General features: G+C 63.7%; 3 protein-coding genes across 3 annotated transcripts; 2 read left to right on the top strand and 1 right to left on the bottom strand.

The window, feature by feature from the left end:
* Window positions 1-3389: 3389 nt before the first annotated feature.
* On the bottom strand, window positions 3390-10591 carry LOC121167919 (FLYWCH family member 2-like). Its single transcript, XM_040997642.1, has 3 exons — window positions 10468-10591; window positions 5288-5700; window positions 3390-3662 (listed from the first exon to the last, which is right to left on the bottom strand). The coding sequence occupies exons 2-3, from the start codon at window positions 5607-5609 to the stop codon at window positions 3532-3534; spliced, it is 453 nt and encodes a 150-aa protein (XP_040853576.1). The 5' UTR covers window positions 5610-5700; window positions 10468-10591; the 3' UTR covers window positions 3390-3531.
* A 3339-nt stretch (window positions 10592-13930) lies between these two features.
* LOC121167885 (serine protease 33-like) lies at window positions 13931-15678 on the top strand. Its single transcript, XM_040997588.1, has 6 exons — window positions 13931-13976; window positions 14297-14368; window positions 14443-14605; window positions 14690-14961; window positions 15175-15344; window positions 15520-15678. Exons 1-6 carry the CDS (start codon window positions 13931-13933, stop codon window positions 15676-15678), a joined length of 882 nt encoding a protein of 293 aa, XP_040853522.1.
* A 2377-nt stretch (window positions 15679-18055) lies between these two features.
* LOC121167918 (elongin-B) lies at window positions 18056-20310 on the top strand. Its single transcript, XM_040997641.1, has 4 exons — window positions 18056-18292; window positions 18411-18545; window positions 18795-18900; window positions 20147-20310. The coding sequence occupies exons 1-4, from the start codon at window positions 18071-18073 to the stop codon at window positions 20257-20259; spliced, it is 576 nt and encodes a 191-aa protein (XP_040853575.1). The 5' UTR covers window positions 18056-18070; the 3' UTR covers window positions 20260-20310.
* Window positions 20311-20506: the final 196 nt, after the last annotated feature.

Here is a 20506-nt window from a genome sequence, read left to right as displayed (position 1 = left end):
GACAGTAAAACCCTTTCCTGGGACACGGGCGCATCGTGGAGCCTGACTCCACTCTAAACCCTCTTTGGAGTGTCTCATGAGCTGCCTGTCCTATCGTGACCAAGGCACACCCTCGCAGGCAGTGGGGTGGCTCCTGCGTCGCCCCGGGACCCAGTCCTGGGCTCCTGGCTGTGGCTGCCCCAGCAGTGTAAGGCACTGCATGAGAGACCTATCTGATTTTGCAATACATTTTGTGCTGTCCTTCTGGTCATTGTCAACATTAGGCTCCAAGCAGCAACTTCTGTAACTACACAGCAAATACAGACACTGTAACACGACTGGCTAAGGCCCTGCCAGGCTGGCTTTCCCTGCCAGCTGGCTCCCTGCTGACACACCCACAACGTGGGGCACGTGACACGTGGGAGGCCCGAAAATTCCAGGCTCAGGCCTGGCCCAGCTCGGACAGTTGTGGTCAGCCGGGGAGTGAACCAGTGGGTGAACAACGGCCACCTCGCCTTCCCCGTCGCTGTAACCCTCCGCCTTTCAAATAAGCAGTCAGGTCAACAATGTGCACTGCCTGTAAAGCGAGTGCCAGCTAGCAGCATGGCTCAACAGGCCAGCCCTCCACCTCCAGACACCAGCATCCCACACGGCGCCAGTTCTAATCCCGGCTGCTCCACTTCCCGTCCAGCTCCCTGCCTGTGGCCTGGGAAAGCAGCAGAGGACGGCCCAAAGCCTTGGGACCCTGCACCCACGTGGGAGACCCGGAGGAGCTCCTGGCCTTGGGTCAGCTCAGCTCCGATCGCTGTGGCCATTTGGGGAGTGAACCTGCGGGTGGAAGGCTTCTGTTTCTGCCTTTCCTGTTCTCTGTAAAATCTGCCTTTCAAATAAAAAAGTCTTTGAAAGGGAGAAAAAAGTAGCACCTTCCAAGGGCGTGCAGCTGCGGCGTGGCCGACGGGAGGCGCTGCTGAGCCCTAGGGCAGATGCAGGGAGAAGCAAAGGTAGGGGTCACTCTCCCATCCTGGCTCCCGCCCCTCAGCAACTTGCCGCCAGGGACCTCATGCACACGCCGGGGTGCCAACCTTGGCTGGCAAGGGCCTCCCAGCCAGGGGCCCCTCTGAGCAGCCAGGGCGGACAGGCCGAACCAGCTCGGCCCTGGACACCGGGCCTTGGCGCTGGCCTGCTGGGCGGGACTGCGCTGCCCTCACCAGCGGTGAACCATGGGGACTGGCAATCACTCCAGAACAAGGGGCTCTCTCCCCAGGCCTGACAGCCCCCCAGATCAGCAAGGGCGGGGGAAGCCCGGGCTGCATCCCCCAGGGAGTGCGCGCAGGCAGGAGCTTTCAGGCCAGGCCTCAACACCGGGCCCGCGGCGAGATGGCCAACACCTGGGGCCGAACGCAGACTCTCCCCACGCCGAGACGACTGAGAAAGCGAGCCAGCCCGTCGCCCAGGCCTCCCCTCGCGCCCGAAATGCGGCCTCCGGGCTCCTTCTGCCTCGACCGCACACCCTCCTGTCCCCTTCCTCACGCACCGGCCCCGAGGGCCTCCCGGCTGACCACGGCCCCGCCACGCGCCAGGGGCCTCGCCGCGGCTGCACAGGAGCGGCCCAAGCAGAGCGCAACTCGGCGCGCCGGCCCCGGGCCTGCCGCCCCTGCCCCTTACCCCGGCCCCCTTACCCGGCCCTCCGGCCCCCTTACCCCGGCCCCCTTACCCGGCCCTCCGGCCCCCGGCCCCTTTATCACGGGCCAGCCGCCCCGGCCCCTTTACCACGGTCCTCCGGCCCCTTACCCGGCCCCCTTACCCCGGCCCTCCGGCCGCCACGCACGCCCAGCGGAGGCCACACACCGACGCAAACGCGGCCTTTCCCTGCAGCCCGGCTGCGTCACCGCCGCGGGCCCACCCGGCAAAGTTTGAAGCGGACGCCGAGCGGAGAGCGGGGTCTCCCGGGCGCACGGACCTCGGCATGCCGGGCGCGGCCTCCCCTGCCCTCCGCCCGGGCCCTCGGCACCCCACACCCCGCCGCCGGGGCCCGTGCTCACCGCTCGGCGCCGGCAGCACGGCCTCCCCGTCGGGCAGCAGGGCCCCCGGTCGGGCAGCACGGCCGGTCACTGCTCGGCAGGCGTCGCCCGCCCCGGCCCCTCGGGCCCCGCGCCCCGGGCATGCGCAGCGCGGCCATTCCCGGCCCGAGCCCCCACGCCGGGTCATCCCTGCGGCGGTCCGGGCACCTCGGCCAATCGGCTCTCGGGGGCGGGGCCGGGGCGGGCGCAGAGGGCGGGCGCAGCGCGGGGATTGGGCGCAGTTGGAGGGGGCGGGGCGCCGGGCCGCGGGGCGGGGCTTGACGCGCAGCCAGGACCAGCTCCGCCCCCCCCCCCGCGGAGCACCTGCTCGGCCCCAGGGTTGGGGTCCTGCCCCTCGCGTTGGGGCCCTGGCTTGAGTCCCCTGCCCTCTGCTTCCCCGGGCATTGGGGGAGTGGGGAAGAGACAGCACAGGGAAGCTTTCCCTCAACACCTGTTAACTTTCTGCCTTTTGAAAATAAATGGTGTGGGCCCAGCACGGTGGCTTAGCAGCTGAAGTCCTTGCCTTGGGACCCTGCACCCGTGTGGGAGACCTGGAAGAACTTCCTGGGTCCTGGCTTCGGATCGGCACAGCATCAGCCGTTGCGCTCACTTGGGGATGGAAGATCTTCCTGTCTCTCCTCCTCTCGGTATATCTGACTTTCCAATAAATAAATCAATCTTAAAAAAAAAGGAAAGAAATGGTGTGGGTCTGGTCTGGCGTGGTGGCCTAGCAGCCAAAGTCCTTACCTTGCATGCACTGAGATCCATATGGGTGCCAGTTGTTTTTTATTTATTTATTTATTTATATTGGAAAGGCAGATTTACAGAGAGGAGAGACAGAGAGGAAGATCCTCCATCCGATGGTTCACTCCCCAAGTGGCCCCAACGGCCAGAGCTGAGCCCATCCGAAGCCAGGAGCCTCTCCTGGGTCTCCCACGCGGGTGCAGGTCCCGAGGCTTTGGGCCGTCCTCTGCTGCTTTCCCAGGCCACAGGCAGGGAGCTGGATGAGAAGTGAGGCAGCTGGGATAGAACCGGTATCCTCATGGGATCCCAGCACGTGCAAGGAGAGGACTTTAACCACTGCACTATTGTGCCGGGCCCTGGGCACCAGTTCTAATTCCAGCTCCTGCAGGCAGGCCCTTGTCAGGACCCTCTGCAGCCCACCCACTCACAGGCCCTCTTCTTGGCCAGCACAATCTTTGAGCCGAGTGCGGCACCGTGGGGTCAGGCCCCTACAGGGGAGGGCGGGTGCGTGGGGCAGACTGCCTGGCCAGCGGGGCCGGGTGGGCTGGTAAAGGCTGGGTGAGGGCTCAGGCGACCGCACGTCCTGAGTGTTTAAAACCACCAGGATGCCATCTCGCACAGTTCCTTTATTCTCTGAGACTTTCTGCTTACAAAAGTAATGGGCTGCATCTAAACAAAGAAATGACAGGACACTGAAAGCAAAGGCTGTGCTGTGGGTGAGTGCTCAGGGGCTCAGGGGCTCAGGGGTTCAGGGGCACGCGGCCGCCTCCTGCTCAGGCACTGGGTCCAGGTCCCGGGCAGCGGGGTGCGGCGTGGCCCCCTCCCCATCCCCCGTGGGAGGGTCCAGAGAGAGCTGGACAGCTTCCTGGGCATCTGCGTCTGGAAGAGAAGAGGCTGAGTCAGTCTGGAGTCACAGGAAATGTAGGGGGCCCCTGAGCACGTCGCTTCCAGGAACCCCCAGTCTGGGGCTGGGGGACAGGTGGGCAGCTGACTGGCTGGCCAGAGCCTGCATGCTCTTCATCCCGGAGCCGGGGGCTTTGAGCCGTTGCCCTGAGGGTCCCAAGAGCAGCCTGACCCTCCTCACTACAGGACCACCGGTGGCCTTGGGGTGGGGAACGGGCTGCCCCAGGCTCTGCTTCCCTGAGGTCCCACGGACAGGAGCCAGGTGGGAGCTTCAAACAGCAGCGGCTGGGGAGTGGGGCTCCCCACTGACATCCCTGGCACTTCCTTTCCAGGCCTGGGGTCTCCCCTGTTTCGATATCCTGAGGCATCCTTGGCTGGGGGTCCCAGGGGCAGTCTTGGGGCTACCATGGCCTCTCACCTGACCACTCACCCCCAAGCCCTCACCTCTGTGGGGGATCTGCCTGTCCAACCACCTGGAGGGAGCCACGGGCCCACCTCATCTAAACGCACAGCTCTTTCTGGCGCCACAAGCTCAGGGCAGTGCGGGGCAAGCAACATCATCTCCGTTCTCCCACTGGACCCCTCTAGCCACCCAGCCCCCCTAGAACTTCCTACCTGAAGGGTACACGCAGGTGCCAACACCTGTGCCAAGCCTTGTGGGGCCTGGGGTCACCTCGGGGCCCCGCAGCCTATGGCACGCCAGGGCTGGCCACACCTGACCCAGGCGCAGGTGTCAGGGAACTTGCCATTCCAGGGGTCCTCACAGCCTTTGGACACCAGGGGCCACAGCAACTGCCATGGTCTTTGCCCAACCCCCAGAACCTAGGCCTCTGCAAGTACCTCCTCTAGCCCCCGCTGCCCCAGCCTGCTCTGTTCCCCGGAGCCTCGAGGACCCCAGCCAGCTCCTTCCAGCTTGTCCCCCAACTGACCCTGTCTCACTACCCTTGGGAGTCCCGAGAACCATGGACAAGCCTGAGTGGGGTACAGAAAAGGCAGTCCCTGCTCGCCCCAGCTGGCTGCACTGTCTGCCAGGGTGGCTTAGGAACCATAAGGACAAGGTGGCCCGATGTGGGGCAAAGGCTGGTGGCGAGGGTAGGGCAGCAGGGCCGTGAACCTGCCTGGCTGCTCCCAGCCTTCCCTGGGCCAACAGCTGCAGGGCACCAGCGTGCCAAGGCTCGGGCAGCAGCGGTGGGGAGGGGCCAGCATGCTGGGGGATTGTCCTGCAGCTCCCTGAGGCCCAGGGCAGGGCACCCACAGTTCTCCTCTGTGACTGGCAGCAGTGGGGGAGGGGGCTTTCTATTCTGGCCACATACCCTCTTAAAACACTTGGGAAGGAGCCTAGAGATGGGGCAGGACAGAGGTTTGCCCAGCAGAGCCCCCAGCAGACAATGTCTGGGTGGTCCGGGCCCTCTCTTCCAGCCCCCCAAAGACCCCTGCAAGGAGCGAGGCAGCTGGGGCTGAGACAGGCCAGTCAGGGTCACATTCACTCCGGGGGACGCCCAGCCTGGACCCTGTGCCCCTGCCTCCCACGCTGGTCACGGGAAGTGCAGGAGCGAGGACAGGCCGGGAGCAGCAGACAGGCGGCCTCACAGGAGCCTCACCCAGAGCAGGCTTGCAGCGTTTCTGCTCGGGCTCCTCGGGGGGCCCCTCGAGGGCACGCTGGGCCTCGGGGTGGGTCATGAGGAGAGCTTTGGCCAGGGTGGCTGAGCCTGGCACCCCCAGCGACATGATGCAGTGCACGCCTCGGCGCTTGGCCCCTGCCACTTTGGCACTGTCCTTGGAGGCCGTCAGCAGGACCAGTTTGGAGAACTTCCGGGGCTTCCGAGGGCCAGCAGAGACCATGTCCGTGCCCGGCCTTGTGGACAGCTCCCGGCCAGCAGTCACGGCCGCAGCCTCCTGCTCGCAGGCCTCGGGGAGGGGCATGCCGGCTCCGAGCACCCGTCCCTCGGGCCCCTGGCGGGCGGGCTGCTCCTTGTCCTCTCCAGCCAGGAAACTGCTGAGTCCGTGGGCCAGCCTGAGGGAGAGGCAGCAGTCAGTCAGTGCACGCCCTCCTGGGGACTGCGAGGTGACCCACACACGGCAGCCAGGGAGAGTCCCACCATCTCACTGGGACATGCCAAGCACCCACAAAATGCTTCTAGCACGTTCCACGCTGGTGTCTCCCAGCACTTGTTGTGGCTGTGGCTGAGGCCAGGGAGTCAGACAGAGCCACAGAGCAGCTGAGGGGGTGACCCATGCACCTCACCCACATCATAGAAGCTGGCGTCCCAGACAGCCAGGGCTCATCGCCCCTTCCCGGGCATGCAAAGATCCAGCCACATCCTGGACTGCAGGCTACACCTGTGGCCATTCAATACATGGACATGTCACACAGAGAAGAGAATCCTATGTTTGGAAAGTTATCTGTCAAGAAAAAAATCTGGCGGGCCCGGCATAATAGCATAGTGGTTAAAGACCTCACCTTGCATACCCGGGATCCCATATGGGTGCTGGTTCTAATCCCAGCAGCCCTGCTTCCCATCCAGCTTCCTGCTTGTGGCCTGGGAAAGCAGCAGAGGACGGCCCAAAGCCTCGGGACCCTGCACCCACGTGGGAGACCTGGAAGAAGCTCCTGGCTCCTGCTTCTGATTGGCTCTGCTCCAGCCGTTGTGGTCACTTGGGAAGTGAACCATCGGATGGAAGATCTTCCTCTCTGTCTCGCCTATTCTGCTCTGTATATCTGACTTTCCAATAAAAAAAATAAATAAACCTTTAAACAACAACAACGACAAAAACCTGGCAGGACACTGTGGGTTGCAACAGGGTCAGCTGCAAGCTGCACCATGCATAGGTGTGCGGGGCCCGGTCAAGCCGCCTCGCCTGCTGTCCAGATCCCTGCTGACGCACCTGACCGGGCAGTGGGAGATGACGCAAGCGCTCGGCCCCTGCCCCACGTGGGAGTCCTGGACCAGGCGTCAGTGTGGACTAGAGCCAGTGGGTGGAAGATTCTGGCTAACGCTTCCTTGGGATCTTTATTTTCAATTGAACTAAAAAAAAAAAAAAGAGGAGGGGGTAGGCGCTGTGGGAGGCCCACAGCCGAGCACCTGCTCCCAGCTGGGGCCCAGCCTCCTGCTCAGGCTCTCCCTGCACCTTCTCAGGACCCCCAGGTGGAGTTCCTAGCTTCAGGCCTGGCCTAGTCCAGCCACTGCAACCATCTGGGGAGTGAACCAATGGATGGAAGATCTCTCTGCAACTTTACCTGTCCAATAAACAAAACAGAACTCTCTCAAGGAAAAATGTTCCATGAGCTTTGGGAAGACCCTAATGCATTCTCCTGGTCAGCGCTGGCCTGCAACATTGGCAGCTCTGCACAATGGGGACTTAACAGCAGGTGCTTAATGACATGGAAATGGCTTGAACTGCCAGCACTGATTGATGGGTCACACCCAGGAACTAGGCCCCAAGGAGGGCAGGCCCTGCGCCCACGCCAGCTGGGACACTGTGCTCCTCCTGTGGGGCATCAGCTAAACCACACTTCAAAAACTGAAGCACCCTCCTGGAGCCCCGGGAAGCAGGGTCCTGCATGGCGGATGGCTTCAAGGACCCACTGGGGCCAGGGGGCACCGAGGGGCAAACTGAGTCTGGTTGTGAACTGGGTAGAGTGAGTCACATGTGTCACCTCACAGCAAGCAGTGAGCACGCCTTTTCCACCGCTGTGTTTCCCCATGTCCTTCCCCTCCCAGGGTGTCAGCAAGGAGAGGCCCACGTGAAAGGCATCACCTCGCCCAGGTGCTGACCACAGTTCACAGTGACGCTGCAGTGCTCCTGGGCGCCACCAGATGGCGGTGTTATTCCTCAGAAACAGGTGGGGGTTTTTTTGAAAATCAGATACACGGAGAGGAGGAAGATCTTCCATCCGCTGGTTCACTCCCCAAACAGCAGTAATGGTCAGAGTTGAGTCGATCTGAAGCCAGGAGTCTGGAGCCTCTTCCGGGTCTCCCACGTGGGTGCAGGGTCCCAAGGCTTTGGGCCGTCTGCTGCTTTCCCAGGCCACAGGCAGGGAGCTGGATGGGAAGCAGGGCCACCAGGACAGGAACCGGTGCCTCCAAGGGACTCTGGTGCCACAGGACACATGGTCAGCCAGTTGAGCCATTGTGTAGGCCCCATCAGCCATCGTTCAGGCTGACTGTCCTTTCTCAGAGAGAAAATAAAATTTAAAAATTTTAAATGTTTATGTTTTATTTACAATAAATAAATAAAGCATTAGTGTATCCAGCAGAATAGCTCAATGGCCAAATCTTCGCCTTGCAAGCACCCAGATCCCCTAAGGGCGCTGGTTTGTGGCTCAGCTGCTCCACTTCCCATCCAGTCCCTGCTCACGTGCTTAGCAGGGCAGCAGATGTTGGGCCCTGGCTGCCCTGGACTGAGTACCCGCTGCCGCCTTCAGCCTGGCCCAGCACCAGCTGTTGCAGCCACTTGGGGAGTGAACCCACAGATGGAAGGTCCTTCCCCCACCCACGCCTCTCCCTGCCTGTCATTCTACCTTCCAAATAAAGACATTTTTTAAAAATGAAGCTGATATGGTCGCTCACAAGGTAATGTTTTATTAGTCCATTTCTCGGGGAGAGGGCCCCTCCCTCCCTGTGCTAGTTGGCGTCAAAGGAACAAATAAAGGCTGATCCAGCAACTAGGAAGACGCCCAGGAGCTGGTGGAGAAAGTGTGACCCACAAACCTGCAGGGGGATGGCGCTGCAGAAGACACACCCCCCTCCCCTGCCTAGCCACCTGCGGGTTCTCGACCTGAGATGCCCCTCTGGGGTCTTCAGAGAGCGGCCAGGGCACTGGGCGGCTCCACACCCTCCCCTGCCTTGGAAGACATGTCAGTTCCCAGGAACACTCTCCCCAGGGCCCGGCAGGACAACAACCCACCAGGAAACGAGCCAGGAGGGGAACAGGCACAGCGGCCTGGGCAGCGGACGCAGCGGCCAGACGCCACCTCAAGCAGGTGACCAAGGCCAGGTCATCCATGAAGAGGCACATCAGAGCAGGGTGCCCCTCCCCTCCGCGGGACCCCACAGCCAGCCCTGCCCGGGGAGCCTCCGGAGGAAACCAAGCAAAGTCCCTCCAGCACGGCCGGGGCCTTGGCCAGCAGCAGGCAGAACACGGTCGCGCAGGCCACCAGTGCCAGGACCCAGGCTTGAGTGTCAATGACGGGACCCTGGTTTTTCTCCATAAAGCTAAAAATATTCAAATACAAAGTCAGTTGTTTTAAAATTGATCCAGTCAACTGGTTATTTTATCGCAAAGGAAATAAGCATAACCCACTTTTTTTAAGACTTATTTTATTTTTATCGGAAAGGCAGAAATACAGAGAGGAGAAGAGACAGAGAGGAAGATCTTCCATCCGATGGTTCACTTCCCAAGTGAGCACAACGGCTGGAGCAGAGCCAATCAAAAGTAGGAGCCAGGTCTCCCACGCGGGTGCAGGTCCCAAGGCTTTGGGCCGTCCTTGACTATTTTCCCAGGACACAGGCAGGGAGCTGGATGGGAAGTGGGGCCACTGAGACACAAACCAGTGCCCATATGAGATCCTGGCACATACTAGGCAAGAACTTCATCCACTAGGCTACCGCACCGGACCTGACAAATTTAACAGTGGCAACTGCCCTTCAAAGCCCTGACGTCTACTCCATCACAGGGAAACAGAACTGCAGCCCCACCCCCTCCATGGGGCGCACCTTGGGCCACCTGCCCTCCAGGATCATCCGGACGCTGTGGAAATGCCGTTGGAAGGACAGGAGACTGAGGCAGTGGGAAGGCATCCCAGTCCCTGGTAGGCAGACTCGGCATCCCTCAGGAGGCAGCACTGCTGAACTGCACACACATTCCCAGCCAGATCTCCTGTGTCCACCTGCCCCCCAAGCGTGGTGCCCACAGCCGGCCATGGTTGAATCACCAATGTGGATCAGACCGAGGTGACCCACACACTCGAAGCCACAAGCCCCCAACTCAGGATCGCACAAGATCGGCACGTGGGGCAGTCACTCATGCCCAGGCAGACCCCGGGCCAAACCCCGGAGCCTGTGGCTCTGCCAGGAGCCCCCCCGCTCCATGGGGGTCCTTCAAAGGAGCAGGAGTGGAGAGAAGCAACGACGGGGCAGGGTCCAGCAGCTGGGTCCTGCAGGCTGCCCGCGGCAAGGAGCAGGCTGTGTCCCCGCGCCCCCAGGCGCCCCCCACCAGAGGCCCCGTCACACCTAGCTCCGATGCGTCTCTTCTGCAGCAGGCCCGCGGCAAGGAGCAGCGCTGCCTGTTGGCAGCACAGAATCACCCTCCTGCACCTGCTGGGCAGAGATGCCCGCCTGCCCTCTGCCCCTCGCTGGCCTTCACCCTCCGGCCCGCTGGACCCTGCGCCGTGGCCATGGCAGCCGCTGCGCCTCCTTCCTCTCGCTGCTCGCTTTGCTCAGACAGCGAGCGACCCCAGAGCCCGCGCCCTGCCCGGTCACCGCTGCCACCTGCTGCGCACGGCCCTCCAGCCCGAGGCCCCGGCCTCCCTGGGCACCCTCCGAGGGCAGCAGGAGGGGACAGCACCCAGACGGCCAGCACGGCCAGGACAAGGCGCGCCACCTGGGAGCAGGGACGCCGGGGCTGAAAACCCAAGGGGAAGCAGCGAGGAGGGCGCGGGCACCGAGAGGCGACCGCGGAGCCGCGGCTCGCCCTCCCGCAGCCCCCGGGCACCCGGCCGGGGGTGTGTCCACTCCCCGCGACGCCGACCCTCCCCTCACGCCGAGGGGCCCGTCCTCACCCGTGCGGCGCCAGAGCCGTGGCCGGTCCCTCGGCCTCAGTGCTGGACGACGGGCGCCCGCCTGGGGTCGGGCCGTCACCTCAGGCCGGGGTCACGGAGCGAGCATGCGCAGCAGAGCCGAGGCGCCCGCCGCTCCTGGTTTCCCCGAGCCGCGGCGAGCTACGCGCCCAGCCAATCGGCGCTGGGAGCTGGGGCCACGCCTCGCGGCGGGGCGGGGCCGCACTGATGGGGCGGGGCCTGCCGGGGCCGGATGTCCGGCGCGGGGAGCGTCCCACGGCCGCCGGGTCCGCGCGCCGGGGAATCGGCTCTCGGGGTCTCGCCCGGTGTCCGGTGTTCGCAGGGTCCGCAGCCTCCTGCAGCGAGGGGCCTCGACGTCTAGGGTTTCTTAACATAGAAGGCGAACATTCTGGAAGCTCTTCCTGCCCGCCCCCCGCCGGGGACGGCCACCATCCGGGCTGAAAACCCCCACGTGGCCGTGATGACCCGGGCTGGGCGCAGGTCCAAACCGGAGCCAGGAGGCTCCCTCCCTCTGAGGGGCTTGTGAACCATGGCCTCTGCCTCATCCGGCTCCCTCTCCTCTCGCGAAATTTGTTGTCATCAAATGCATGGCGGAGTGCGGGGTTGGGGGCTGCCACTTGGCACACTTCCCCCACCCCACCTGTCTTCAATCACCTCTGGCAAGGGACGGCACGCAGAGGGGCTGAGGTCCCTGGGACCCCATTCCGGGAACCGGGGAGCCCTCAACCCTGGGGCTTCTGGGGAGAGATGGCAGTGTAACTGGCCTGTGCACTGGGGCAGGGACCACAGCTCACGTGCCAGGTCTCACGCACCGAGTCTCAGCTACCCTGGCCTCATGTGCCCGCAGCTGAGCACCCTCACGTCTGGGGCAGGAGGAACAAGGCATGCCGCCCCAAGTCCTGGGACTCCTCATCTCAGAAGGTTGAGCCATCTCCAGGGAGGGCCACGGTGGCTCTTTGTCCCCTGGCTCCCTGGCGGCAGTGCTCTGTCCTGGTCTGCACATGGCAGAGCCGGCTGGGTAGGCACCAGTGCTCTGAGGGGGGTGTGGGCATCTCCAGCAGGGCCTTAATGTCGTACCCCCCCACACACACTTACGCCACAAAGGGGTGAGGCTGCTGGGGCCCATGGTCACCCACTGCCCACTGCAGGGACAGTCTGCACTCCCTGGCAGCAGGAAAAGCCGCCTCAGGGAACCCACCTGGTTGCAGGGAAGGGCTGGTGCGGATCCCAACGGTGCAGCTGCACATCCCAGGAGCTGTCAGTGTCCCCAGCCCTGGTGTGTTCTGTTGAACCAGAACGGGCACTAAGGTAGCGGGTCAGTTCTCGGTCCCCCCGACTGTAGTACAGCCAACGAGTGGTTGTTACACTGTAGGCGGGCAGCAAGTAGGCAGGTTGCGGTTGGTCATGGCACCTGGTCAGTGTTAAAGCGCAGAGGGCACTGGCAAGTCACCGGGCCGGTAAGCGTCACAGCTCCGCAGGTGTCCTGTGGTCACAGGCAGTGCTGCAGCCGGGGCCAGCACAGCTCCATAGCCAGCAGCAGCAGCCACTACCGCTATTCCGGGTGTACCCAAATGAATCACCAGGAGTCAGAAATCAAAGGGGGCCCGGCGGCGTGGCCTAGCGGCTAAAGTCCTCGCCTTGAACACACCAGGATCCCACATGGGCGCCAGTTCTAATCCCGGCAGCTCCACTTCCCATCCAGCTCCCTGTTTGTGGCCTGGGAAAGCAGTCGAGGATGGCCCAAAGCTTTGGGACCCTGGAAAGAAGTTCCTGGCTCCTGGCTCCGGATTGGTGCAGCACTGGCAGTTGCACTCACTTGGGGAGTGAATCATTGGACGGAAAATCTTCCTCTCTGTCTCTCCTCCTCTCTGTATATCTGACTTTGCAATAAAAAAAAAAAAATCAGGGAATTGGGCAGCCCCCAAATTCCTGGAAGTGCCTGTCTCCCTTGCAGAGCCCCCGGGGCTCCAGATCACTGAACAGGGGGCTCGTGCCCATGTGGGGTCCTCACTCTGGGGTGGTCCACACTCCCTCCTGTGTTGCAATCTCACCCCCTTCCTCCACCAACCTGCATCGATGCCTCAGCCTCAGATTCTCAAATTCCTTTGGGGGTTGGAGACCAGAGCCTGGATCTCTGAGGTCCCTGACAGAACCACAAGAATTGAATCTCTGCTTCTTGCACCTCCAGCATGGATGCAGGCTCACGGACCTGGCCCAGCTGCATGGAGGGTCATCAAGCTAATAAAAATCCCCTGCAATACAAGTTAAGCACATGGCCTCGGCAGGACTGGAGAGTGAATGACACAACAGTGGGCTGAGGGACAAACTGGGGATGGCTAGGAGCCCTGGGCACCATCCTGGCTGCAGCTCCAGGGCGGTCCTTAAGAGGGACCATATGTGGGCCTAGTGCAATAGCCTAGCAGCTAAATCCTCAGCTTGCATCTGCCACGATCCCATATGGTTTGTATCCTAGCTGCTCCACTTCCCACCCAGCTCCCTGCCTGTGGCCTGGGAAAGCAGTGGAGGACGGCCCAAAGCCTTAGGACCCTGCACTTGCATGGTTGATACAGAATAAGCTCCCGGCTCCTGGCTTCGGACCGGTTCAGCTCTGGGTGTTGCGGTCACTTGGGGAGTGAACCAGCAAAGGGAAATCTTTTTGTCTCTCCTTTCTGTAAATCTGCCCAATAGAAGGAAAGGCAGGAAGGAAGGGGGAAGGGACTGACCCCTGGTGGCCCTGTTGGTCAGCCACTCTGTCCTGACCACCCTCAGACAGCCAGTGGGTGGACTGCTTCTCCTGGTCAGGTCTGCTGTGAGCCAGCCTGAGCCCACCCTGCCCTGGTCTCTGGGAGGGGACTGCGCAGCTGGGGGCCCTGTGTGGGGCTGGCTGACTGGGCTGAGCCCCACACAGCTTTGGTGGGATGGGCAAGGATCCCACAGAGCCCAGCCAGCCTGCAGGTCCACCCCAGCCCCTGAGGCTTCCTTGGGGGACAGCCCAGGTGTCCCCACAGAGCACCACTCAAAGCCTCTTTGTCTGAGGCCAGTCAGGTGTAGCCGCAGCCCCGCCCCACCTGGTAATGACCCCCTGGCTGGTCCTCCACCCTCCTGCCCTTTAAGCCCCGAAGCCTTCTCCTGGCCCAGTCAACAGTGAGGGCACCAGGCTGTGAGGGTGAGGGCAAGTAGGGTGGAGGAAGTGAACGGGAGCAGGTGAAGGAGGCTGCCAGCTTCTGCAGAGCCTCCTATGGAGCTGGGGGTGGGCAAGCTGCATAGCTGGAGGGTCTGAACCTGGGCCATGGGCATTGTCCAGGACCAGCTGGGGTGGGGGAGAGGATCAGGTAGGGGGTGGTGGGCTTGTGCCCAGAGCAAAAGACTCCTTTCTTCTCCCAGGGGCTCCGAAACAGAGTCCTGAGCCACAGCCACTGGTACCTTACCCAGGTCTGTAGGCAGAATGGAGGGGGCTTTCTGTGCCGGGGTCCTGCTGCTGCTGGTGCTAGGTGAGCACGTTGGGCGTGGGAGGGGAGGGGGGGTGTCTCTTCCCACGCTGGATGCAGGGACCCTGGCTCCAGCCCATCCTTCTGGGTCCTTCCGTGAGAGCACCCTTGGGCATCCTACAGACCTGGGCCATCTCCCACGAGTGTGTAATAGGCCCCTCACCCCCACAGTGCTCTCCGGCAACCGATTGCACAAAGCCTAGCAGGGGATCAGTGTGACTAGTGGCTTCCACGCAGCTCCTCCCCGGTAATCTCTCCCCTCCTCCAAGACCATTATCCGGCACCAAATCCATAATCCGGCCCCCTCCCTGCTTCCCACCCAGGAGCTGCCGCGTCCCCGGCGTCCCCGGCGTCCCCGGCGTCCCCGGCGTCCCCGGCGTCCCCGGCGCGGGCAGGTAAGTGGCCTCCGAGGGCCTTGTGTGCAGCGCCCAGTCCTCCGCCGTCCTCACGGCCCCTTGTCCCCTCGCAGCCTGCGGGCAGCCCCGTGTATCCAGTCGGATCGTAGGGGGCCGCGACGCCCGGGAGGGAGAGTGGCCGTGGCAGGCGAGCATCCAGCGCGCTGGGGCGCATGTGTGCGGCGGGTCGCTCATCGCTCCCCAGTGGGTGCTGACGGCGGCGCACTGCTTCCCCAGGTCCGTGTCCTCCCCAGGCCCCCGCGGGGGGACCCCAGCAGGTGGGTGGGCAGCGGCGGGACTCCTGCTGCTCCTGTCCCGCAGGCGGGCCTTGCTGTCCGAATACCGCGTGCGTCTAGGGGCGCTGCGCCTGGACCCGGCCTCGCCTCGCGCGCTCTCCGCGCCGCTGCGGCGGGTGTTGCTGTCCCCCGACTACTCCGAGGACGCGGCCCGAGGCGATCTTGCGCTGCTGCAGCTGCGGCACACCATACCTCTGAGCGCCCGCGTCCAGCCCGTCTGCCTGCCCGAGCCCGGCGCCCGCCCGCCTCCAGGTTCCCTGTGCTGGGTCACCGGCTGGGGCAGCCTCCGCCCGGGAGGTAAGACCGGGGGTATGGGAGAGACTGCCCTTCCTTCATCAGACTGGAAACCCCAGTCCCAATCGAGGACCCAACGCAGCTTCTAGGAACTCAGATGTTCCAGCCTGATTGCGATGACGAGCCTGGCAGGTCGGCCTCGCAGGTTCGGTTTCTCCCTGGGACCCTAACCTGCTGCCCTGGCCTCGGGGTCTGAGATCTCTGCTCTGCCTCTAGTTCCGCTCCCGGAGTGGCGCCCCCTGCAGGGAGTGAGGGTGCCGCTGCTGGACTCCAGAGCCTGTGACCGCCTCTACCACCTAGGGGCCAGGGTGCCCCAGGCCGAGCGCATTGTGTTGCCTGGGAACCTGTGCGCCGGCTACCTGGGGGGCCACAAGGACGCCTGCCAGGTGCGCACACACCTCTACTCCTTGTGCTCAGCACCCCACTTCGCAGGTCCCAGAAGATATCCCCAGTTTGCCCAGCGTCTCAGCACCCACTTGGCGCTACCTGCCAGGCCTGGAGCTGAGAGAGCTGCACCCAACTCTTGGGCAGGCTGCGGCTAAGTGGCCCTTCCTCCTGCAGGGGGACTCCGGAGGGCCCCTGACCTGCGTGCAGTCTGGGCGTTGGGTGCTGGCCGGCGTGGTGAGCTGGGGAAAGGGCTGTGCCCTGCCCAACCGTCCCGGTGTCTACACCAATGTGGCTGCCTATAGCCCCTGGATCCTGGATCACATCAGCCTCTGACCGGTGGGTGACACTGGCCTGGAGCCAACACCGGGCTCCTTCAGTCGGCTGGCCCAACGGGGACCTGCCCATAGCCCTTCCAGTTCTGCCACCCCTACTTGCTCCTCTGGGCTAACAGACCCTGCCAGCCCTCATCCCTCCCGGGCCTCCTGCCTTGTAGGACACACAGGGAAGGGCCAGGATGCACTCCCCCCACCCATGTTTTGCTGGAGGTGGGCAGGCAAGTGGGAAGCCCCAGCATCTCCTCTGCTGGCTCTGCTGGAGCTGGGAGCGGCCCCTGCAGCAGCCAGCGGGCACAAGAACCTGAGACCAGGGACTGGCAGCAGCTGGATTCTGCCGACACCCTGAGTGGTGCTGGGGGCATGCTCTTCTTTCCTGATCTTCAGGTAGAAGCCCAGCCTGGCCAACACCTGGACCTCAGCCTGGTGGAGTGGCAGCTGAGCTTGAAGCACTGCCTGCTCTTTGGACCCTCCAGCTGGGGATTAATAAACCCGTGCTAAGTTGTTCCCTTTGTGTCAGCTTCTGTTTTCTGCATCTGAAGGCTCATCTATTTGAAAGGCTGAATTACAGAGGGAGAGACAGAGATCTTCCATCCACTGGTTTACTGTTCAAATGGCTGTAGCAGACAAGAGACAAGAGCTTCGTCTGGGTCTCCCAAGCAGGTGCAGGGGCCCAAGCACTCGGCACCCTGTGCTGCTTCCCCAGGCCACAAGCAGGGAGCTGGACGGGAAGTGGAGCAGCCAGGACCCGAACTAGCGCCCATATGGGATCCTGGCACTTGCGAGGATTCAGCCATCAAGCCACTGAGCTGGGCCCCAACCATTCCTTAACTGACACAAAAATAAACATATAGGGGCCCGGCATCATGATGTCATGGGTTGGTCTGCTGCCTGTGTTGCCAGCATCCCCTATGGGTGCTGGTTCAAATCTCAGCTTCTCTAGTTTCAATCCAGACTCAGACCCATATGGCAGACCCCGATGAAGCTCTTGGTTTCAGCCTGCTCCAGGCTGAGCATCGTGGTCATTTGGGGAGTGAAGCAGCAGAGAGCCAGGGAAGAAGACTGTGAGATGGCCAAGGCTAGGCCGTGGAGGGGCTGGCTCCTGCCCTTCCAATCCCAATCAGTCCATGTTGTGCAGTCTGGCTGACTGTGGGACCAGGAAGGCAGGGCTTGGGTAGGTCCTGGGGGCCTCTGCAGGGGGACGCCAGCCACACGTCAGCTCCTCTGGTGAGAGCGCCCTACACGCTCCACCAGGAGCCAGTGCATCAGGCCACAGGGACTTGCGCATGAGCAGGGCCTCAGGTGTCAAGCCGGGGAGTCCAACTCCTGGGGCCTCACGAGGCAGCTGAGAGCTCCCTGGAAGCAGGGAAGGAACACTCCTTGTCAAGCCCTGAGTCGGGAGGCGGAAGGGTATTCTGTCCACTGGCTTTGCCACAGCTGCTACCCCCTTACCCGGGCCTGATCAGCTGGCGGACAAGCTGCCAGCCCACGCAGGAGGGGAATCCCTGTGGTGACAGCCAGGGAGACACCTAGGCGCCCACTTCTGAATGGATGGTGGGCCAACAGGGAGATCAGGAAATCCTGGAAACAAAAGAACGTCAAAATATGTGGGACACAGCAGAAGTGGAGAGAAAAGTTTGTTTTCCAGCAGATACAGGAAGGAAAGGGGAGGCAGCCGTCTCATCCATTCCCTCATTCCTCGATCCTTCTCGCCCCAGCTGGTGGCCCACATGGGGACACATGCGCCTCGACCGTGTAAACATCATTTTAAAAAACCGAATTATTAAAACAAACGGAACATTCGGACTGTACTCGGCTACTTCTCCTCTCCTTACTCTAGGACGTGTCTGGCCAGAGGGCTTCACCAGGCGGCACGTGTTAAACCCCTGGGTGTGTGGAGGGTCTCACTGGAGCCAACAGCTGACAGACGCAGGGGCGTCGCGAGGGGAGCGCCGGGGCCTTTTATCTACAGGCCGGCCCGCCTCGTCCAACCTCACGGCCTTCCTCAGAGGCCCTTCCCGCTGCCGACGTGCGCCTGGCGAGCACGGCGGGCGGCCGGGAGCCGGGGCGCGGGAGCCGGGGCCTGCGCGCCCCCGAGCCGGAGGAAGAGCCAGGCAGGCGCGCTCCCCCGGGCCGCCTCCCCCGCGCTCCCCGGAGGCCGCCTGGAGCCCTGCCCGCGCCCCGGGCGCCGTTGCGGGGCTGCGGGGCTGCGCGTCGCTCCGCCCGAGGCCTCGGCGCAGCGGGCCGGCGGAAGCGGTGCCCGGCGCCGGGAACAAGCCCACAGGCCTCTCCGAGGCGCGCCCCTTCCCCGCCGGGAGAGCCGAGGCTCACGCCGCAGACGCAGCCCACACCACACGCCCGGGGATGAGAGCTCTGGGCCCGACTCCACCAAGATGGCGCCTCGCCGGCGCCACCCTCCGCCCGCGTCCCGCCCGCCGCACCGAGATGGCGGCCGCGCGCCACCAGCACCTACCCGCTTCCGGCTCGCTCAAAATGGCGGCGGGCGGGGCGGGGCGGGGCTCGCGCGGGGCCTGCCGGCCTCGCACGCGCAGTCGGGAGCGGGGCGGAGCGCGGCCGCGCCGGCGCGTCGAGGGGAAGCAGCAGCCGCCGCGATGGTGAGCGGGCCCGGGCCGGGGGCGGCGGGGGCGGCGGGGCGGCGGGCCGCGCGTGGGGCCGGGGGCCGGGCGGCCGGGGAGCCGGGCCCTGCGCTCACGCCGGCCCGCCGCCCCCCAGGACGTGTTCCTCATGATCCGGCGTCACAAAACCACCATCTTCACGGACGCCAAGGAGTCGAGCACCGTGTTCGAGCTCAAGCGCATCGTCGAGGGCATCCTCAAGCGGCCGCCCGACGAGCAGCGGCTGTACAAGGTGCGGGCCGGGCGGCCGTTGTGCGGGCTCGAGGGCGGCCGCCGGGCGAGGGCTCGGGGCCGGGGTCTGCCCGGGGGCCGTGCGCCCGCGCTCAAGGGCATCGCCCGGGGGGACGAGCTCCGGCCCCGCCCGGGCTCCGCCGCAGGCGCCGTCTCCCCGGTCCCCGGCTCCGAGGACGCGGTCACCCTGCCGGACCCACGTGGGCGCGGGTCCAAAGCGGAGGTTCTGAGCGGGCCCTTCTCTCCCCAGGATGACCAGCTTCTGGATGATGGCAAGACACTGGGCGAGTGTGGCTTCACCAGCCAGACGGCAAGACCGCAGGCCCCCGCCACGGTGGGACTGGCCTTCCGGGCAGGTGAGCGGGCTTGGGGACAGCAGGGACGGCTTGGGGACAGCAGGGACGGCTTGGGGACGGCAGGGACAGCTTGGGGACAGCATGGGGACAGCAGGGACGGCTTGGGGACGGCAGGGACAGCTTGGGGACAGCATGGGGACAGCAGGGACGGCTTGGGGACAGCAGGGACGGCTTGGGGACAGCGGGGACGGCTTGGGGACAGCAGGGACGGCTTGGGGACGGCAGGGACAGCGGGGACGGCTTGGGGACAGCAGGGACGGCTTGGGGACAGCGGGGACCGCAGGGACGGCTTGGGGACAGCAGGGACGGCTTGGGGACGGCAGGGACAGGCCCAGCAGCAGAGCGGCACACCGGGGTCTCCACATCTGCTGCGTGCCCGCCCTGCGTGCAGCTGCTCCCTGGCCCCCTCCGAGGCCGGGCGGCTGTGCCCAAGGCCGGACGGTGTCAGCTCAGCAGCCACACCCCACTGTGGCCCAGCCTAACTGGGAGGGCCCGCCCCCGAAAAAGGCAGGGAAATTCTAAGTTGTTTTCATCGGAGAACATAAAACAGAAGTAGCCAGTTGAGCATGCAGGGGCAGTGTAGGAGTGGTGTGCCAAGGGACTGTTTTGCTGTACTGTGGCACAAAAGCCGAGGCTAGGCAGCGTGGTGTCCTCGCTGGGCTTCGTTTTAGGAGCAGCATCCCCTCTGGAAGCCTAGCACGGCTGCCCGCAGAAGATGGCAGGGCTGAGGGACTGGACACGGCGTCCTGTGGAGGCTGTGGGCCTCTGGCTTGCCCCAGACTAGGTCAGTCAGCTTCTGGTTCTCAGTGTCCCTGCAGCACAGCTCACTGTGTCAGATGGCCAAGCTGATGCGAGAAGCAGCGCAGGTGAACATCCCTGGAAGGGCGCGCTGGCCTTCGGGTCGGGGCTGTCCTGCCATGCCTCTCCAGTTACAAGACAACCAGTGTCCCCCCAGACAGGCCTACTTTGCCAAGGGCATTGGGTGTGGGGGGCTTATCAGTTGCAAACCTTGAGCCCAGAGGAGAATCACACAGGGAAGTAACTGATGCGAGGCTGGGTTAGCTTTGTGGTGGCAACAAGCACCCAGGCCAGAGGGGCGAGTGCAGCAGGGTCCAGTCCTGATGGTCAAGGGATGCTCAAGGAAGGGGCCAGGCTGGTGCTGTGGTTGGCACCCGAGTGCCAGGACCCCAAGTGGTGGCTCGGTTGGAACTAACTGTAGGGTAAGGGTCTGTTTCTCCTGATGCAGATGACGCATTTGAAGCTCTGCGGATCGAGCCCTTCTCCAGCCCCCCAGAACTGCCAGATGTCATGAAGCCACAAGACTCGGGGAGCAGCGCCAATGAACAAGTAGTGCAGTGAGGGCCTGGGCCTGTCACCGAAGTGTACTGCCCCCCAATAAAAGAGATTTGGGTTATCTACCTGTTGCTGCCTCTTGCTCCTCCCATTTCTGCCACCCCCCTTCAGCTTGACAGCTGGCAACCTGCTGACCCCTGAAAGCATAAGACTGGCCGGGGAGGGAGCCCTGTGTTCCTGATACCTCCCGGAAACGCCCCCTCTTCCCAGAGCAAGACAGACCGGGAATGAAGGTGTGTCCGACGGCGACACA

This window comes from Ochotona curzoniae, unplaced genomic scaffold (assembly GCF_017591425.1).
Source record: "Ochotona curzoniae isolate NIBS_2020 unplaced genomic scaffold, NIBS_Ocur_1.0 patch433, whole genome shotgun sequence".
In the NCBI taxonomy this organism is placed as follows: domain Eukaryota; kingdom Metazoa; phylum Chordata; class Mammalia; order Lagomorpha; family Ochotonidae; genus Ochotona; species Ochotona curzoniae.
This window is presented reverse-complemented; position numbering and strand designations above follow the sequence as displayed.